The 21,338-nt window shown below is 40.0% G+C and overlaps 1 protein-coding gene across 1 annotated transcript in view; it reads left to right on the plus strand.

Moving 5' to 3' along the window:
- Window positions 1-19,037, plus strand: part of fibcd1b (fibrinogen C domain containing 1b) — a 160,574-nt gene extending 141,537 nt beyond the window's left edge. The window contains exons 7-8 of the mRNA XM_028602102.1: window positions 13,471-13,650; window positions 18,666-19,037. Coding sequence (XP_028457903.1) covers window positions 13,471-13,650; window positions 18,666-18,931 — 446 coding nt within the window. The 3' untranslated portion in view covers window positions 18,932-19,037. The remainder of the gene's footprint in view (window positions 1-13,470; window positions 13,651-18,665) is intronic.
- The last annotated feature ends 2,301 nt before the right edge of the window (window positions 19,038-21,338 follow it).

Below are 21,338 nucleotides of genomic sequence, written 5' to 3' on the forward strand. Positions count from 1 at the left end.
TCCTGAAGATGTAAAAAATTATGAGCAGAATCTTCTCATAAAGCACAGATGGAGTGATTAAAAATTTGATTGAGGAATGATTGAACAGATCTTCTAATGACAGTGGCAGAAAAGACTTAAGACCCAGCTTCTCGCCACATAATTCCCTTTTCTATTTTGTTTCTCATAATAATTTATTTCATCATTTGACTGGGTTTTCTTCAGGACATTTCTTCAAGTACATTGTACATAACAGTGCCACATTGTTCATGCCTGATCAGACGTTAGACAACAGAACAACATAGATTAAACAATTCGTAACCTCTAACACTGTCATGACTCCTCTGCGCTAAGATAATTACATATTTCTGCAGGATGGCGTCCCAGTTGTGTTCTACAGCATTGTGAATAAAACGGGAAATTAGTGGTGTTTATCACACTTCTCTCACTCCAGTGCTACTTTACAATGTTTGTAATTGTAACCACCTCTTTAGGAAGCTATTGATAGACATTTTCTCCTCATTCAACTCTTGAGCTCAGTCTTGGGAGCATTTGTGTGCCCATAGCACTTTTGTAGACCATACTATTATTGAATATATTTTCTTATTCTTTTTAAAAACTGCCCTCTTGCTTCTATTTCAGCCTCACTTTGACTAAATGGTCGGGAAAGAAGCCTTTCTGTTGACCACATTACTTTGTGAAGGAGTGTCATGATAAAAAAAAAAGAATCATAGAATTGTAATGATACCTTGGTTTTAATTAGCGCTGAACTCTTAGCAACCTCATTACATGCAAACGGTGCTAAAGGGTCTGAAGATGTGTATCCCTTTGGACACACTCTTTCTCAAGACCTCATTACTTTGACCCTGGAATAGGAGGAGGGGCTTAGCAAGTCCATCACTCTGCCCTTACCTAGCTTTAATGGTGTCATGTGGCCATGATCAAAGTCTTCATGACATTTCTATGTTATACTCTGTAGTCATCATGCCTTTCTCCATGTGGACTCTCTCTTTCTGTTTTCCCCCCTCTGTCAGTGGCTTTCCTTCTCATCCAACACATTATCTCTGCTCAGTTAGATTTGCTGCTCAGCAATCCTTTTAATGTATTTCACATTTTTACTAATTTACCCCGCCCAACAACTCAACCCATCAGGGCAGATTAAGAAGTGTACGGTAGAGGTCTTCACGGGTTCTCTCGATTTCTACCAAGACCCAACCAAGTACCAAATGCTATTCAGTCTAGTCAGTTCTGTTGCCATGGGAGTCCATGTATAAATATGTCTAATACCTAAGTGGATTCGCTATCTGCTCTGTTCATGTGGTGTGTTACAATCATTGCAACGGGTCCAACACAATTTGTGTCAACCAGAAAGCGTTGCTAAACGGGAAAGTCAGCATGCTAACATGCTTGATATCTTTGCCTTTTATGGAAAGCTGATAGTACAGAGGCAGACAGGAAATGAGGGGAGAGTGAGAGAGGGGTATGACATGCAACAAAGATTTCCCGCCAAACTATGCATCTTAAGCTACCAGGGCACCCAGCAGGTAGTGTTTCCCATGGCCACCATTTTAGTTTAGCATGTTAGCCTGCTAACATGTATCAATTAGCACAAAACACAACATACAGCTGAGGCTGGTGAGAAAGTCATTAGTTTTGAAGATGTTTGGTCATAAACTATTTTTGGACCTAATGATGGAAGTAGATAGAAAAGAAAAGTTAAGTGATCGCCAAATTTATTGTAATTCATACTGAGGGGAATATGAATTTGCGCACCAAATGTAATGGTAATCCATGTATGCATCTATGCAGAGATATTTCAGTCTCAACCAAAGTGGTGGACCGACCACCCCACTAATAAAAATGACATGTATTGCTACTTTTTTCAACTAAAGCTGCGTGTTAATTAATGGTTCACCGTGCTGCTACAAGTAGGTTCTCTCTCTATTTTGGTCTTTTAGGATCAACCATATTTTGGATTATCTGTAGGTCTTTTTTGGATTGGTTCTTACTGTTTTTGGGTTCCTTTTGTATTTATTTTTATTTTTTTATGTATTTATGCACATTGGGTTAAGGTAGGTTTTCCAGGGGTCTGTTTCAGATCAGGTTTTTGTATACCCATGAAGACCTTGTGTGCATGGATCTATACCTGTCTTGGAGAGTATGTGCTGTGGCCCTGGTTATTGTTAATTTATCAGTTAACATTTTCCTACCTACGACAATTGTGTCTTCTACTGCTTTGTGTCTGTGGCGTACCCAGTGGATCTTTATGCCCTTACTGTGGCCAATCCTTCCTGTCAAGCTGGGCCTGCTCTGCTCATTTTGTTTTACCTGAGAGCACCTCTAAATATTAATGTGGTCTTCTCCCTGAATTGCAGCCTTACAGGCCTGCCAACTCTCTCAGCATTTGTCTACCTGCCTCTCTTTCTCTCCTCCCCTTTCCCACTGGATCTCCCTTCACCACTCTTGGCTCAGTCTTTCCACCCCGAAGGTTAATTTCTGATGATATCAGATGTGATGGGTTGTTGGCTCTCATTCTTCTCGCTTACGATTTTATGACTCAAATCCTGCCACTTGAGCAAAATCCCCTCCTTTTATTTTTCCTGGTGGATGGCATTTGGAAGCATTTACTTTCACAAAGGCAAGAGGTTGAAAGCAAACCCGAAATCTAATACTGACATCAATCTGAGCTATCTAGCATCGCATAGATTAATCATGTGACGTTAGCCAACATTGAAATCTGCATGACCTCATTTAAATTTGTTTTGTCTCCTGTGTCTTACCTGCCCTTCTTATCACTAACAACTTAATCCAGTTTGAGTGGGATAAATAAGCGTGATGGGCTGTGGCTGGGACATCGGCAGCAATTTTGATGATTTCTGACTTTGGCACACTGCTGCTTTTGAAGAGCATCTAGAGTGGACCAATAGGATGACATCCAGCCCACTTAGCCGCATAAGCTATTATGTAAATACTCTCAAAAAGACACTAATGATAAGGTGCACCAGTGAGGTGCTCTGAGAAATCCAAGCTGATGGAAAAACTACAACAACTAATCATTATTATTTCTTATCCGAACATTTGTCAACAGACCAAACTGCATGTGCAATATTATAACCATCCGTAATCACTGTCAACTGCCAAGTCATAGCAGACATTTTAACTTCCTCCTCTGTGCTCAATTATGTCTGCATGAATTATTCTGAGAGCAAAGGCAATGTTTTATGCATAATATATCATAACAGGACCTCAATACACAAGGAAATTCCACATGGATCTTACCGGTGAAATGCTGAGACGATGAGAAGGAAACATGGAGTGAGTCAGCAATGAAGTAAAATAAATGTGTTCTTGATCTATTATTGGCTGCCGTGGGTGCTTGCTTGAACTGTGGTAGGAATGTTAGTTGGAGAAGTGAAAGCATTAATAATTAGTTTTAATCAAGCTCATCACTATAAATCATTATGACCTGCCAATTAGCTTTGCATCTTGCACGTTACAACAACCTCTGCCTGTCCCCATCTATTAAAATAAAATACCCGCTCATTAATAATAGTAATGACAGAAAAATGAGGGAGGATGAAGAGCTTTGTGTCTGCGTGGAAGCTCAGAATCAAGCTCACTAGCAGTAGTTGAGCCATACAGTACAAACGTGAGATTGAATTGTTCAAGCTACATTACAAGCAACATGAGCAAACTTGTCACTTTCTCCATGTTTTACTGTGAGCTAACACTGGTAGAAGCAACACAAGACAAAGTGACCGGCGCTCATTCATTTCATATGAGTACTGGAAGACGTGGTACGACAGAGACGGGAGTGACAGCTGGCGGAGAGATATCAGCGATCCGACAACAGGAGAAAGTCGAGCAGAGTTCAATTTTAAATGAGCAGAGATGAGGTGTAGTCACAGACACCTCATTATTTTTAAAGATCATAGAGAATAACATTAACACATGTATGTGTTATACTGTTACTTGCTGTGGTTCCACAAATATTACACACTATATGGACAGCACTGGCCAGTGAGACAGCTGCTTCTTGGCGATACACACCAACAAAATCACTGCTGGTCTAGTCTTGCATTACCAGACCTTCATTCACAGCGCTGCGGAGGATGGTCTGGCTAATCCACACAGCATTCTGGGATGGGAGAGAAAAGTGCTCTGGTTTATTGGCATTCCTTTAAACCAATCACCATCGTCATGGGTGGCGCTAATCGCCACACGGAGCCCCTGTTCCACTGCAAAATATCCTCGGGAAGGAACTTGTTTTGGTGGAACATGCGTACGTTCAAAAGTTATTTTAGTCGTACAACAGAAAACTCGGATTGGACAGATAGTCTAGCTAGATGTCTGGATTTATCTGAGGAGCAGCTAACGATGGTCCTCATAAATCGACCGAAGTTTGAAATTCCAACACAAAGAAACCACAAGGTAACGCACATCCATCCAAAATTTCCGGCGGCAACTGAGCAATCCCGGAAAATGGAAGGTCGTGGATATAGACTACTGCTGTAACTTTTATTCTTGTTTTTTATACCTGTCTTACTCTATTTGTTAGCTTGTTTTTATTTTCTATATTCAACTGTTTTTAATTGTATTTAAATGTCTTTTTGCAGTGTGTTTTGCTCTTTATCTGATGCTTTTAATCTTTTATGTAAAGCACAGAATTTTTAATTCAAAGATTTAATGACTAAATAGTGAAAAAGCTAATGGGTAAATTGTTAAAAATTAGTAAGTATTGGACAAAGGGTTGAAACGTCTAAATTCACATAAGTGGTAGTAATACAAATGCAACCTTAACCGAATTAATTAAACAAAAGCAAAAAATATTGTTAGTGGACTTAGGAAGTGTATAAGAGCATTCCTACCAATACAGACCATATTTAAGAAGACTCAAATGTTAAGTCATTGGGGTAATAGTGGCAAAACTGATATTGATCCAAACCTGCTAATTTATATTGCCTTCACTCAATGCAACAAAGCAGCTACCATATTGTATTCTGTTGCTTTAAGCAGATAAAAACTGCCAAAATACTTCCTGCCACTTAAAATAATTGTATTACAGTCAGAGATGTCCCTGATGGCAAAACAGAATTTTAAAGCTCAGTGTACATGTGTTTTATGGTGGATTACCATTTAATTATATCTTACATTAGAACACCACCATAACAACTTGTATCTCTGTCACTTAAAAGCTCCTCTGGACTGCCACAAAAAACTGATTTGCTTTCAGTGGCTATCTGCTTTCTTTGTCTGTATGCCTGTAAATCTTTATTTGCACACACTGCCCACTTAAATATGAAAAAAAATAATGAACAGAAGTCGAAGCTTAGATTTGATTTTATATATACCATATTGCTCTCATGATTATCAGTGGAGTTGCAAAAAGAGTCAGAGATTACTTGTATACTTCCTTCTTCATCCTAACACCATTCATCAGATCTACAGAGGCACATCTTCCCACCTGCAGTCATGCTGAGCCACCTTTATCTATATAGCACCGCGAGACAACTCCCATTAAAGCTGCTGGATTTAATTCAGTGAAAATGCTGCAGGTCTGAAAAGTCCAGCTCAGCGAACTTTTGTCTATTTAGAAACCCGTAAGGATTCAAAGGAAACAATATGTATTAATAAAATATTGCTAAATGTATCTATCTTCAAAGATGAAGCGAGTGACTCCTGGGAGCAGTAATGAGGGTGCTGTGGGCAAAGTGAACAAACATTCCCAAGATCATTACTCCCAAGTTAGACTCAGCCCGGGGAACGCAGCGTGTGTTTGCTGCTGAGCAAATACTGCCGGCAAAATGTTCATTCAGTTCAAGAATATTCTGTATTCTTTTTCAAAAATGCTTTTGAATGTAGTGGAATCAGCCTCTTATGCACTTGTTCTACCATTCAAGTGCAGGATGCTTGTGTGTGCATGAGTGCAACCAAGCAAGCAAAAAAGCACAACCCCCACACTCTTTTTCTATTTCTCAACCAGCATGAAATAATTTGGACTGTTAGCGCCCATAACTGGCCACATCTTTGTTTGATCTACAGCCAGTCTCAGAGCTGTTTCTGTTTAAACAGAAAGGCCTCAAAAAGGTTTTAAAGGTCTATCTCTGTAGGGATCCTTTTCATAAAGTTATATTAATCTGTCCATAGCAAAACAAACACTTTTGTGAAGGTAAATACAAGATGGACAATAATTGCCCTATTAACTTACATTGTAGCTTGTTTTTCCCCTGCCTGCAGCGATCTCGCTTAATACTGGACCAATGTCAAAGATTGGTGTTCCCATCAGTCACTTAGACACAAAAACATAGGAAAATAGGGTCTTGAATGGGAATTTGCAAGAGGAAACTTGGTGTAGACATGTCAGAAGTGTGACAGTTGATCTTAAAATTATTCAGCTTTTTGTCCCACCAAATGTCACCGTTGGCTCCAGGGGAGCAACAAGAGTTCAGCACACACCTGTCACTGTTTTTCTTCCTGCGCTCCTATCTTTTTGTGACAAAGGGAGTGCCGGCTATAGCAGGCCTTTTCTATTCACTAACAGCGGACGACAGCAAGCCTTTCAGTTGACGTGTGTTCACAGACCCCCTCAACCAGCCTAGCCCCCAGGGCATGGCAACTGTCCTTGTGGCTATGGAAACAGCCCATCCCCTTCTAACTCCTCCCGATCCACAATCTGTTCAGGTTAAAACTGCTTGGCAGGAAGATTAAGCAAGAGGGAGGGATGGAGAAAAAGAAAGACAAAATGAGGGAGGGGCTGAGTTATGGTGGGAGGAAGCGAGGAGGAGGAGACAGAAGAGTGCTGCTCCTTTTTCTCCTTTTCAGCTGAAACAGTCTCGGGAGCAGCCCCCCAGCAACAGAGGGAGAAAAGCATGATGAATAATTAACTTTGAGAAATGCCACAAGCGGCAGGGAGAAGTGTAATCATTTCTCTGTTGGGTTTAGAGATGTGTTTTTTCATTCTTTTCCTTCATGCCCTGTAGTGCTGCACTACGCTGAGACTGTAACCCGTCCCCTAAAAGCATCAAATACATTCCCCAACATACTTTTCAAATAAAAACAAATAAATCATTAATGTTTGGGCCTTTTTAGCGGAATCCCAGCGACACAGAGGGTCTTCTACATTTATAATCAAGTCATTGATGTCAGTCTCATTAACTGTAAGATCACGTTTAGAATCTCTGCTGGTAATGGTTTAATCGATGTCAGGAAGAGCGTGAGCTTTGTTTCTTTTTTAGTTTTGGAGAACACAACATGCCCTCTCAGAATGAATAAAAGATAAAAATGACAAATTACTGTCTGTAATGTTATAAACAAGCTAAATGTGTCCTCTTTCCCATAAATTTCAGAGATGCGAAAATGAGTTATGGATTACCATGGCCTAGTTTAATGAGGTAATTGCAGATATATATCATTTTTATTGCCATTTTTAATAGATGTATTACCAACGAGGACCAATACTTGGCCCCCAAATGTATTGGTGTGTTCTAAATTTTAACATTGGCCAGCTTTTAATGTGTAGAGAAGGTAATCTTTGTCTTTTTTGCCACCTGAAGTGCTAATATTCATAACAGTGGACACGATAGAGATAATCTTTAGCTTTTAGTGGACCCCATGGAAGGTGCTGCACTGTTTAGCCTCGCAGCCCTCAGATGTGTTGTTACTGTCGCGGACATTGTAATGACATGGATGATTTAATGACAAAGAATGCTTAAAGATTTTTGTCCCATCGACGTGTTTGTTAATCAGGCACACTCTTAATGAGATTCCTTATCCGTAAACACATTGATTGTTCAGATGCAGATTTTTGCCGGTATTATTTATCTTCTTTTTAAATGACATTGATTAATTATTCCTGTAGAGTGCTGCTTGTGTAATATGGAGATTTATTTGTAGAAAGAAGTTTAAAGAAGATTGCAATCATAATTTGTATGTGTTGGATAGTGGGCCCTGTCTTTTTATCTAGCGCCATCATCAGTTCAAATTTGTAATTTGTCCAGTACTTTGATTAATGACCCAATATGTTCAAAACTTCTGATAAATTAAGATGGTGACAGTGGTAAACATGCCTGCTGAACATCCGCATGTTAACACTGTTACTGTCAGTATAGTCTCGCATTGCCAGACCTTCCTCCAAAGCGCCGCGGAGGTTTAAGGTAGCACTCACAAGGTGGCCAGTGAAAGAGAACCTTTGGTGTGATCCAGCATGGTGTCGCAGACCTCTTCAGACAGCCTCTTCTTCTCCTCCTCTCTCAAAGCCGTTTTGGGTCTTTTGGCTCCTGTTGCTTCTTGCAGCTGCTGTTGAGGAGTCCCTGAAGGCAAACAGACCAATGTGTTTGTTAGGCTATGTACAGTACTGCAGTATATATGTGATGCACAGGTATATGCAATTTAAGGTCTGGCTGGTCCACACAGCATTCCGGAATGAGAGAAAAACGTGCTTATTGGCATTTCTTTAAACCAATCACAATTGTCTTGGGCGTGGCTAAGCGCTGGACGGAGCAACAGCGCCTCTGTAAAATAGCCTCGGGAATTAACTTGTTTTGGTGGAACATGGGTACATTCAAAAGTTGATTTAGTCATGCAACAGAAAACTCAGAAGATAGTCTAACTATTTACCCTGCAGAGATCTGAGGAGCAATTAACCACATAAAAAAAGCGGAAGGTGAGGGACATCTGGCAGATCTTCCGACGGCACCAGAGCAATCCCCTAAATGAATAAGAGTTGATATAGACTATTGTTGGTATGTTAGCATGCTAAATTTATTATTACGCTCAAAGGGCAATTGTGCAGAGCCGCGAGCATGGCTGTAGACTCTGTCTTAGTATATATGCAGGAAACAGAAACACAAATTGCAACACATTTTCACACGCATTCAGAGAATAAACTATTTCTGCAAATGAATTTTTTTCGTGTTGTAGTCCTTTGTGAAAAAGTACCAATCCACACAAACACCTAAGGGAAAAGTACCCTGGAGTGATTTGCCCACTTCAAAAGAAAGACGTTTCACTGTATTTTTGCCTTTTAGAAAATATATTGTAAATAATAATACTTTTCTTATTATTATTTTGTTCTGGAAGTTAAAAGCAAGTATAAAGTTCAATCAAAACCAACAGCAGTTAAAAATGAATACACATGCCTTAATATGGCCAAGATATAAAACCAGTCAGAATAGAAGGAATAATGAAGCATACCCTAATTGCCCATCCAAAGCGTGCAGGAGGACAGACATTTTTTGACTCTGCTAAGGTTCCCATAAGTGGAAAAAAAATCTGAGAGAAGAGTCTCTCCCCAACGGAGCAATCAGTATGTTAATACTGAAGCAAAACACCTCAAAATTCTCCCTTGTATCTGAACCCATTTTAAATAACCTAACAATAGCATTTAATTAACAAGGAGTTACACCTGAGCATTTAGATTTTAACCAAAGAAGTCCCCTGTTGTTATTTCACTTGTCTTCCACTTTAATTATTCTGAATTAGAGTCTTGCTGAGATTCTCTGGGGCTTTAATTAGCGACTGAATTAAAGTTATGTAAATACACGTGGAAGCCGCAGAGTCTTTAAATAGAGTTGTGTTGCATCTGGTGTTTGATTTTATTTTATTTTTTCTGAAAGAAAACATCCTAAGTCTTTCTTTTGAAGTTCACACAAATCACTCCAGGGTACTTTTCCCTTAGGTGTTTGTGTGGATTGATACTTTTTCTCAAAGGGCTACGACACAAAAACTCTTTCAGTAAATTAGCCATTTTCATTTCTCTGAATGAGTGTGAAAACGTGTTGCATTTTGTGTCTGTCTGTCTGTCTGTCTGTTGGTCAGTCGGTCGGTCGGTCGGTCCGTCCGTCCGTCCGTCCCTCAATTTTTCAATTTTTTTCTATTTCAGTTTGCTTTATTGGCATGACAAATTCAATACATCTGTGTTTCCAAAGCATAAGAACAAAGATACATATAAACAACAACAACAACAAGTAAACAAGATCATTATGATATAATTAATGATAATAAACAAATTCTGTGCATGTCCCTCAAAGGGTATGTTGAAACTCTCTCTCTCTCTCTCTCTCTCTCTCTCTCTCTCTCTGTGTATCTTTCTCTCTTTCTCTGTCTGTGTGTCTATCTCTGTCTCTCTTTCAGTGTCTCTCTCTCTCTCTCTCTTTCAATTAAATTTATTTTTTTCAATTTGCTTCATTGGCATGAACAAAAAAAACATGTTGCCAAAGCAGTTTACAGAAAATGCATATATAGTACATATCACATATTAAATACATACAGTAGGTGTCACATAAATTCTATACTGCACTGATAGTTATACAACACACTAGATTACAAAACAATTACATAACACAATATAATACTTAACCATTTTGTATAATATAATTACTGTACAATCCTAAACCAGTGTGTAATGTTGGGATCTTATAGTAGTAGGTCCCTCAGGTTGCGGCAGGCAGATACATATTTAGCTGCCAGTGGAGCTGCTGTCCCTTCTATTAGGAGAACTACCAGCTTCTTTTCTGATGTTAACATTGGGAAATTCACTATTTCTTTTGGCTATTTTTCCAAAAGTGTAAATCTCTTAGTGAAGATAATTTTTCCCAGTGGAGGAGGAAGTGTATCTCTGTTTCTAGCTTCCCTGTTTAGCAATGAGCACATATACGCTCCTCTCTGGGCAGCCATGTCTGTCTGAGTCTTCCTGTCTCCTGTATTTAGTCAGGATCCGTCTCTGCTTTAGATCTCTGACAGTGTGCATCTCTCTCTCTCTCTCTCTCTCTCTCTCTCTCTCACTCACTCACTCACTCACTCACTCACACACACACACACACACACACACACACACACATAGTTGAGTATTTATTTTCTTGTATACAAATTAACCATAAACTGACATGCATTTAGTTACCTGCCTATGAATGTATTAATGACTGATTCTCCACCTCCAATTTTCTGATCCACTGTGAAAATGAAAAGAGCGGGATCAACCTCCCATTGGGCTAGATCAAATCCAAACTAAGTGCCTGGGCCCAGACTGCAAGCTTCTGTCTCTGAATAATAATGGGTTCTTTCAGCTGTGTTTGTCATCAAATTAGCCTTCTACTTCAGACGAGGCGCTCTCAGAGTGCAATGCTCGACAACGACAGAATTCAAATTAGACAGTCGGTTGGAGGTTTGTAAGCTTTAAAAAGGAGAATGAGTTTCATTTGTGAAGGTGATGATTGCAGTAGGAGGTAAAAAGACAGTGTTGCAGGTTTATAATAACACCTTCCTTCCTGTGGTGCAGCTGCTTTGGTGAGTCAAGTTACAGGAGAGAGACAGTAAAAACACACCTTTAACCAGCTATTGGAGCCTTTAGATTCCTCTACATGCTCTAACCCTGCCTTCAGTCTTAACCATGAAGCCTTTGAAGCTCCTCCATCAGTGCACGCTTTTAAATGCTATTTCTTTTTATTGTCTCCCAAATAAACACTGTATAGAGTGCAGTTATAAGCATGGAGGAAGGCTGTTTAACAGAGTCTTGAGGCTTAGTTCACTTTTGTTTGTCTTCCTGCCTTGAGTTTTGTGTTCACGGGACCCAGGTTGAGTTCCTCCTGCTCCTCTCCGCCTGACACTCTATTCCTCTTGTGCCTTTGATCAACTCAGGAGAGAAAATCTTGCCCTGGGACGCACCATCACTCCAACACAGCAGGGGGAAACATAGAGCAGGAGGGTGCCAAGGAAGAAGGGATGGAAACCCGTTTTCCTTCTGGCACTTTCTGTCTTCTCTCCTCTCCAAAGGATTGAGCAACAATTATTTAAAAGATCGGTTCAGGGCATTCAAGGAAGCGATGGAAAGCTTGAATCGGAAATAACCGAAGCAGATGGATGTGTCTTTGAATTTATAAAAAGGTCTTCCGCTTCCATGGACTATGCTTTATGTCATTACTTGACTTTAAGCATATAGACCCACAATAAAGGCTTTAAAATACCCATACTTTTACTGAGACAAAATGTATTTAAGATAAAGTGCCAATGTAATTACCTAAATATGGAAATCAGTGTAAGGGTGTTTATTCCTTTCATGGCTAATTATGGGCATTAATGAGCTGGGACCTGACACCTAGGTTTAAAATCAGAAGTTAATGAGGATTTTTATAGATGGTTAACTTAGCACATTTCTATAAACCATATTAGTTTGACATTAAAAACCAGGAATCTCTTTAGCACAATTATACGTGCTCTGGTTTATTGGCATTTCTTTAAACCAATCACAGTCCTCTTGGGTGGTGCCAAGCGCAATTTGTTTTGGTGAAACGTGTACGTTCAAAAGTTGTTTTAGTCGTGCAACCCTACCCTGCAGAGATGTGAGGAGCAGTTAACTATAGTCCTCATAAATTGACCTGAGTTTAAAATTATAACCCAAAGAAAGAGGAAGGTGTAATGGACATCTGAAAGCGGACATCCAAAAACAGTGACATACAGCGGAATTTCCGGGCAGAAAGAGAGCAATCCCGGAAGTGGAACGTCGTGGATATAGACTACGTTTCTAGGTAATTCCTCCTCCAGCAGTACATTAAACTAGCCTATTACGCCTTTATCTCACTGTTTTAGCAACACATGGTGCGTTCATGCCACCTCGGAATAACAGGGACCACCCCCGTGGTTACGTTGTTTTCCGACTGGTAGCGTTCACGTGGTCGGGGTGCGGATTCTTCTTTTTCGGTTATATTGACGTTTGGCATAACAACTTTTTTACATTTGACTTTAAAATACTGTGCATTGAGGACACACAGTTGTTTACCTTGCTGTCAAATTTTTGTCTTCAATGTTAAAACGATAACTCTTGTATCAAGTGGTAGGGGAGTGCCTTTCATATTCTGAGACAGCAGAGAATTAATGAATTCATTAATGTGGTTTTTACATTATAATTATAAATAGTTTTTCATTTGAATGAATGATGAGCGGTTGGTTCAAAAAGCCATTCACCTTCCTGGATAAGTCTGTGAAGCCCTGTTGGTCCATGCTACATTCCTCAATTCAGCCTTTCTAGTTTACTAAATACTTCAATTTTATGAAGAAATAGTCCAAAAAATATTTTTTAACTTATTCTTTTTGATTTAAAACAAAAACACAAAAATATTTATTTTTTTTACTCTCGCCACTCTTGTAGTACATGGCCAGGTTCAATTTTATAGTATCTCCTTTATCCAGGACACTCTACCTTGTCATGGAGAGTTCAAAGCAATTACAGACAAATTCACAATTCTTTACAGTCATGGTAGGCAGTAGACACTCTGCGCACTTTTGAAAAGAAAAAAAACTCTAATCTTGTTTTGGAAAGAAACCCTACACATGCAGCAGAGGACTTTAAATGGGCCAAAAACCATATTACATCTTATTTCCAGAAAATGTCCGGCGTTGAGTGGCTGCTGAAATAGCTTTAAATTGTTTGCTGAGAACAACGGTAGTACTTTGTAATGGATTGTGGATTTGTCTGTGTCTCGCTCTTTTTCCCTGCAGGGCTGAAGCAGATCCATGCCCTGTCCATCCAGGGGAACTATGAGCTACGTATCGACTTGGAGGACTTTGAAAATAGCACCGCTTATGCCCAGTATGGAACCTTTGGAGTGGGCCTCTTCTCAGTAGACCCTGATGATGATGGATATCCTTTGACTGTGGGAGACTATTCTGGCAATGCAGGTATGTATGCTCAGGGAACTAGTTAGACTTTGCTTGCAAGATTTCCTCTGCTTGCACGCTGATTAGTATACAGTATTTTTGTATGTTTTTCCTTTAATTGCGAACACAGAAGTCACAGCAGTGGGTGAAACCACTGCATGCTGCCTCATAATAAAAATAATAGTATGATATTTTTACAGTACAGTAGGTGCGTCCACTCGTTAAACCATGCAGACAGTTGCACAGGGAGAGGGACCGCTGGTGTCTGTGTCTCTGCTCCCTGAACTTCAGATCCAAGCCAGCTACCTGTCACCTTAATTAAATTACTGCCAATTAATTGCACTGCTTGACCTGCAGCTTAAACAAAAACCCGCTGTTGAAATGAAGAAGCAATTTAAAGAACCTTTGGGGAAGCTCCATGAACAGGGAGAGAATGGGGACAGATATGAGAGATGGAGCAAGAAGCAGGAGGGAGGGTGGGAGGGAGTGTTGGGAGGAACTGGGATGGAGGAACAAAGGGGACAGGTGCGAAAGAAGAAGTGAGTCACAGAACAGAGGTAAATAAAAATGAGAATAGAGGTATCCAAGGGACAGAGGAGGCAGAGAAGCAGAGGAGTGGGGAAGGGAAAAAAAAGTGTGTGTGTGTGTGTGTGTGTGTGTGTGTGATGCCACTGCCTTGTCCCCAGCATGGCCTGACCCTGCCTCTGCCTGTTGGACATTTGAACCTAGTCAAATTAACAGTACTCAAGCTCTCTCACACTCTTACCTCAGCCTCCATCTAGGCACTGCTACTGTTATTATTAGTACAGTAGTATAGTATTTTTGCTCTGCTGTGGCTGCTTTCCTATCAGCTGACAGGTGCTGATTTGGGCTGGGGGCAGCTTGGTCTTAATGGGCATCAGAGGAGGCTGCCAGCCCTACCAAGGTGACAACCAGTGCCTTGCAAATGAGCCTTTTAAGTGTCTCTGCTTTGTTTGTTTTTTTCCTCTTTTCTACATCCACTAGACATTAACCCATTGTTCACGCCACTGAGCTGCTTCTTTTTCCTCTCTTTCTTTTCCCCCTCGCTGTCTTTTCTCCCAATGTCGAGCAACACACAACATGAATATTAGACATGCCTGTCAGATTATTTTTCCGGCTGACTGGTTACCATGGTAATGCCAAATGGAGAGCAGAGTAGGACAGAGTGAGAGGGTAAGGAGCTGGGCGGCCACATCCTGAGCAATTAAGGGCCGTTTGATGCCCTAAAGAGCTGTTAGCCATCACCTGATGGCAGGTGAGCGATCTTTCATTCTGTTCTCAGCTTTATCCTTCTATCCACTTCTGGTCACAGTGTGAAGCCTGCTTTGGAAAAAAAGGAAAGGACAGTGAGTGCAGGGGAGGTATGGGGAATTTATTGAACATTATGAGCTGTTTGAACATCCATTTGTTAAAAACTTCTGGTCTATCTGCGAGGACATTGCTTTCATCTTAATTGTAATCCTCTTAGAGCAATGGCTTGCAAAGCAGTTATTAATATAGATAATTTGCCAGTGAAAAATCTTTATATAGTGAGGAGATATTTTCAGCTTTGCATCCCTGCAGTAGTCTTGCATCATTATCATATTCACAATCACAGGTTGCAGAAAAGAAAGCCTCCCTCGTTGACTTATTATGTATGTTTAAGATTTAAAGTGCTCATATTATGCTCATTTTCAGGTACATTTTTTAGAGGTTGTACCAGAATAGGTTTATGTGGTTTAATTTTCAGAAAACACCATATTTTTGTTGTACTGCACATTGCTGCAGCTCCTCTTTTCACCCTGTGTGTTGAGCTCTCTGTTTTAGCTACAGAGTGAGACATCTCACTTCTGTACCATCTTTGTTGGGAGTCGCACTTGCGCAGTTCACAAACATTGTTCACAAACTGCTCCAAAGCAGTGCGTCACTTTGTAACACAGGTTATAATGCTCTCCTAGCTGCTAGCATGGTACTCCCTCATACACTGCAACTGACTAGCTAGCAGTACTTACTGTGCAAGTGCGACTCCCAACAAAGATGGTACAGAAGTGAGATGTCTCACTCTGTAGCTAAAAGAGAGAGCTCAACACACAGGGTGAAAAGAGGAGCTGCAGCAATGTGCAGTACAACAAATATATTTTTTCTGAAAATTAAACCACATAAACCTATTCTGGTACAACCTTTAAAAAAATAAACCTGAAAATGAGCATAATATGAGCACTTGCTAAATCTTAAACAAAGCATACATAATAAGTCAACGAGGGAGGCTTTCTTTTCTGCAACCTGTGATTGTGAATATGATAATGATGCAAGACTACTGCAGGGATGCGGCACCGGCAAGTCAAATCACCTAAGTGCCCTTAATCATGGTCTGCATTTCGTTTGTCTGATCGGCACAATCAAATTCCCCAAGCTGAAAATATCTTCTCACTATATAAAGATTTTTCACTGGCAAATTATCTATATTGATAACTGCTTTGCAAGCCATTGCTCTAAGAGGATTACAATTAAGATGAAAGCAATGTCCTCACAGATAGACCAGAAGTTTTTAACAAATGGATGTTCAAACAGCTCATAATGTTCAATACATTCTCCATACCTCCCCTGCACTCACTGTCCTGTTGTTGGGAGTCACACTTGTGCAGTAAGTACTGCTAACTTGTCAGTTGCAGAGTATGAGGGAGTGAGCATAATATAAGCACTTTAAGTACCAGATATAAAAATACCTAAAAGATTAACATTGATGTAACAAGAAAGAACTACTACTACTATAACTATGTTTCTCACCTCTTATAACCTTTCTGTCCTTTAACTGACAGACGTCCCGATGAAATCATTTTGGGGGGGGAATTAAAAAAAGGAAGACAAAAAGGTCACTGCAGAATATTTGATAAATTGGCTACAAAGCCATCTGACCTCCTGAGAAGCAGTACTCTGGAGAACTGTGGAGCTTTGGATTTTTCATTCTATTTTAGAAATGATTAATTGAAAGGTCTTATGCTATTGTTAAGTTGATCACTTGTGGATATGTCTTAATTACTGGTTTCTGGTATCAGATCGAAGAATATGTTGGTGAAAGATACAAAGGATTCTATGGAAATTATGTTGTATTGTTAACTGTGCCATTTGAGTAATTGCCTTTTTTTTCTTTTAATTATAAATATATACAAACCCCAATTCCAATGAAGTTGGGATGTTGTGTAAAATGTAAATAAAAACAGAATACAATCCTTTTCAACCTATATTCAATTGAATAGACTACATAAGACAAGATATTTAATGTTCAAACTGATGAACTGCAGTACCTTCCAAAAAAGCTGGGACAGGGGACACTAATTGTTGAAGCTTTGTAGGTGGATTTCTTTCTCTTTTAATGATATTATGGACTGTAGATGATGAAATCCCTAAATTCCTTGTAATTGTACCTTAAGAAACATTTTTCTTAAACTGTTGGACTATTTGCTCACGCAGTTGTTCACAAAGTGATGAACCTGTGAACAACTGAGCCATTTGGGGATGCTCTTTTTATAGCCAATCATGACCAATTAACCTATAAACCTGTGGAATATTCAAAGTCTTCTGATGCCCCTGTCCCAGCTTTTTTGGAACGATGCAGGTATCAAATTCAAAATGAGTGAATATTTGCAAAGAAACGGAGAGAAAAAAATAGGTTTATCAGTTTGAAAATTGTATATCTTGTCTTTGTAGTGTATTTAGTTGAATATAGGTTGAAAAGGATTTGCAAGTCATTGTATTCTGTTTTTATTTACATTTTACACAACGTAAATAAGAACCTGTTCTTAATGACTTGCCTGTAAAAATAAAGGTGAAAAAGAAAAAATACCAACTTCATCGATATATACATATATATAGTACTGCTGTCAGTTAAATGCGTTAACGGCGCCCATTTTAACGGCATACTTTTTTTTCCGCACACACGGATCTAGCTAGACCGGAAACAAAACAACAGACACGCCGCACACACTTGTTTGGGCTTGCGAGCCGGCCGAAGAGTAGTAGGCTAACGTTACGTTTTGAGTGGATGGCGAGCGAGACACGCCGAAATGGATGCAAATAAGATTCTGAATGGAAAGTTTACTTTTAAAAAGTTGCCAAATGGTTCCATTGACAAGATCGCATCACGTCCAGTCTGAAATACCACTTGATGATGGCCAAGCACACAGCTGATGCGAATTCTCCGCCCCCTCGTCAAAGCCAGGCGACAATGGATGACTTCAGACAGAAGCACATGGATACCACAACTAAGAACAACCTTACTGCAGTCATAGCTAAATGGGTGGCTGCTGCATGTAGGCCTGTTAACGATGTGGAGGACGAGGGTCTAGCTGGTATTGTGTTAAATGTTATAGTTACATTGTGTGAGAGATTATTTGCTCCAAGTGTGAATGACTGCTCTAAGTGAGAATGTTAGTGTGAAATTGAACACTACAGTATATGCCAATGTTGTTTTCAATAAAAAAACATTTGCACAAAGCAAGCCGATCCACTTTTCCATGTTGGTAAGAGCATTAAAATGAGAAAAAATAATGGGACAAAAAGAAATCAAGAAATCATTTAGAATAGATAAAAATTTGCAAGTTAACTATGACATTAATGCAATTAATCACTTTGGCATCGTTTGACAACAATATATATATATATATATATACACACACACACACACACACAATGTACTGTATATATAAATAGTTTCATGCCTTGACACTGGAACTAAACAGAGCTGAATTAGCAGAACTTTTATGCATTTCTTTCACATCTACTGCAGTCAGATTCACTGTGTTCACTCGGAAGGAATCACTTCACATGGGTAGGCACTTGTAATGACATTTCAAACATGTTAAGAGGCTAAAAGCACGTTTAAAACTTGCCCTGTTTCAGTGTTGAAATCGACCGGAATTCTCCTTTGAATGAGAGCTTGTTTTTTATTAATTTTGAATAAACCTACATATTCTTCCTACTTTTAATATATGTACTGACACATTCAAATTTTGTTGCACATCTTTTTCCCGCCCTAGGTGACTCTCTGCTGAAGCACAATGGGATGAAGTTCACCACCAAAGACCGGGATAACGACCACTCGGAGAACAACTGCGCCTCCTTCTACCACGGTGCCTGGTGGTACCGTAACTGCCACACCTCCAACCTTAACGGCCAGTACCTGCGCGGCCAACACACCTCCTACGCCGATGGCATCGAGTGGTCCTCCTGGACTGGCTGGCAGTACTCCCTCAAGTTCTCCGAGATGAAGATACGACCTACCCGCGATCCAGAGAATAAATAAGATAGACGAGGAGAAAGGAGGGAAAAAAAGAAGACGTTTTTTAAAACATTACAAACCACAATTTCTGACAGCTAGGCGGAGTTACTTGTCCTGATATTGTTTATTCACTAAAACGTAAATCCTTTGAGTTTATTTGACTCTGCTGTTTGCCTCCTGATGTCACGCTCCCTCCCCCCCCACCCCATCACTCAGCTACTAGTGTCATGCTGGCTACTGTTATCTTTCCCCCTTGTCCCTTTCTTTTAAAAAAAATAATGCAACCATCATCATACATATTTTTTTAATCATTCACTTCACAAAAACAGCAAACCATAGCTTTGAACCCACAGTCCACTGCGCTACCTTTATTCAGTCTGACATGGTGGTCCAAGCATCGCCTGCTGGACCATACACCAGTAATTCACTCCTGACATGTAACTCTGACCTCCCATCTGTGCTGACATGGCACTTCGATTGTGGTTCAGTCTCACTGCCCATTGCTGTTTAATCTGTGAATAGAGAGGGTTGCTCCAAATCTAGTAGACGCAGACAAACCTTTCACAAAATATGGAAAGGAGATACAAATTCTCTGCGAAGGAAGTCCAGAGTTTCACCAGTGAGAAGGGACAGCGCAGTGGTACACTACGTCACATTTACATGCTTGATCTGTGTGAATGAGACCCAGCAGGGTAGTGGCGAAAAGTGCGGGGCCTCAGATAATCGGAGGGAGACAGAGACGGAGAGAACGAGAAAATAATTTGACAAGAGATAATTTAGTCGAAAGAAAGGGGGGGGCAGAGGGAATCAAAGGGGAAGTGAGGAAGTGGAAGAAGAGGTGTAAAAAGGATGAAAAAGAAAAATGAGAAAAAGAACGAGACAACGGAGGATCTCATTCATCTGACTTGGGCCATTAGGGAGCATATTGGGCACTTTGTCTGATCTGCCTGCCAGATGAGTACTGGCCAACTGATGCAGCACTCACAGATGGTAACCCAGCAGTGTGTGTGTGTGTGTGTGTGTGTGTGTGTGTGTGTGTGTGTGTGTGTGTGTGTGTGTGTGTGTGTGTGTGTGTGTGTGTGTGTGTGTGTGTGTGTGTGTGTGTGTGTGTGTGTGTGTGTGTGTGTGTGTGTGTGTGTGTGTGTGTGTGTGTGTGTGTGTGTGTGTACAAAGAGAGACAGACAGACAGAGTTCTCTAACATTATCAATTTCCTGTCATGAGTTCAGTAGAGCGTCTCGACTGACTACAATGTTTAGCACAGATGGACTAAACATGATGCATGGCTGGCATATCTTCACGCTCTCCATTTAAGTAGTTAACATGAAATAACAAAGCCTGTAATATATGGTGATGTAATAGGAAGGATAAGACGTTTACAACCATTGGAGACCAATGTGATCACAGAATGAAAGAGGAGTCAAAGACTGCATCATGCCTTCCCCAGTCGATCTTTTTTCGTTGACGTGTTGAGGAAATATAAAAAAAAAATTTGCCCCCATTCTTACCTCTTTGGTTTGTCCTCTGTTTTGTATTTGTTCTCCTTTTCAGGTGATTGTAGGATTTATTTGTGCGACACAGTTTCTCTTGTCATGTAAAGGATGAGAAAGTTACTGTAAATTAAGATTTGACGCTTTCAACTGCTGTCTTCTGAGTAGGTATTACGGCAAAAACTAAATTTCCTAAAGCAAAAAAAAAAAAAAAGAATAACCGCAAAAGCAAAAAAAAAATGTAATGAAGAAAAGACACAAAGGCAGAAAATAGTGCAATCCTCATTTTCCATCTCTTATTTTCTTTTGAGTCGGTGAATCGACTTTTCGTTCACTTCATCAAGTTTATTTGGATGTACTAAAAGCTTTAAAAATATCTGTAGATTTTATTGTACAGTGTGTATGACTTTTAGAGCATGTGAAGCTGTTTTCTTACTATGCTAAAACACAAAGAATACTCAAGCACATGGACTCTTCAAAATCCACTGAAAAAAAGAAAAAAAATGAAGTGAATTTAAGAAGTATTTAAAGAACTTTTTCCCTTCCTCTACCTTAACAACAAGCGGGAGTGGCCCGTGCTGCTCTGAAGGTCGGATGTGAGTGAAGAGGAGGAATGAGATTATCCCTAAAGCACATGGCCGTTCAAATCAAATATAAATCTTTTACGGAAGCACAACATGAGAGAGATTTTAAACCTCTAGGCGCATTAGCTGCCTTGCTGGACATATGTGATCTTTCTGACATCTTGGCTTTGGAAAGTCCTGTGGCACTGGGAGACAGTTTTGAATGTGTGCTGAAGGGTGTTACCCTAGCTGACCGTGTGTTAAGCACTGAAAACGTCTGTGAATTTGTCTGTCGTCACTGGTGCTAGGAAGGATCTCCCAATGCTGTGCTCTGCAGCACCGCGGCTGTGCGCATACAGCTCCTCGTCGTGTCTCGGTGG

The sequence above is a fragment of the Perca flavescens genome, chromosome 16 (genome assembly GCF_004354835.1).
Source record: "Perca flavescens isolate YP-PL-M2 chromosome 16, PFLA_1.0, whole genome shotgun sequence".
In the NCBI taxonomy this organism is placed as follows: domain Eukaryota; kingdom Metazoa; phylum Chordata; class Actinopteri; order Perciformes; family Percidae; genus Perca; species Perca flavescens.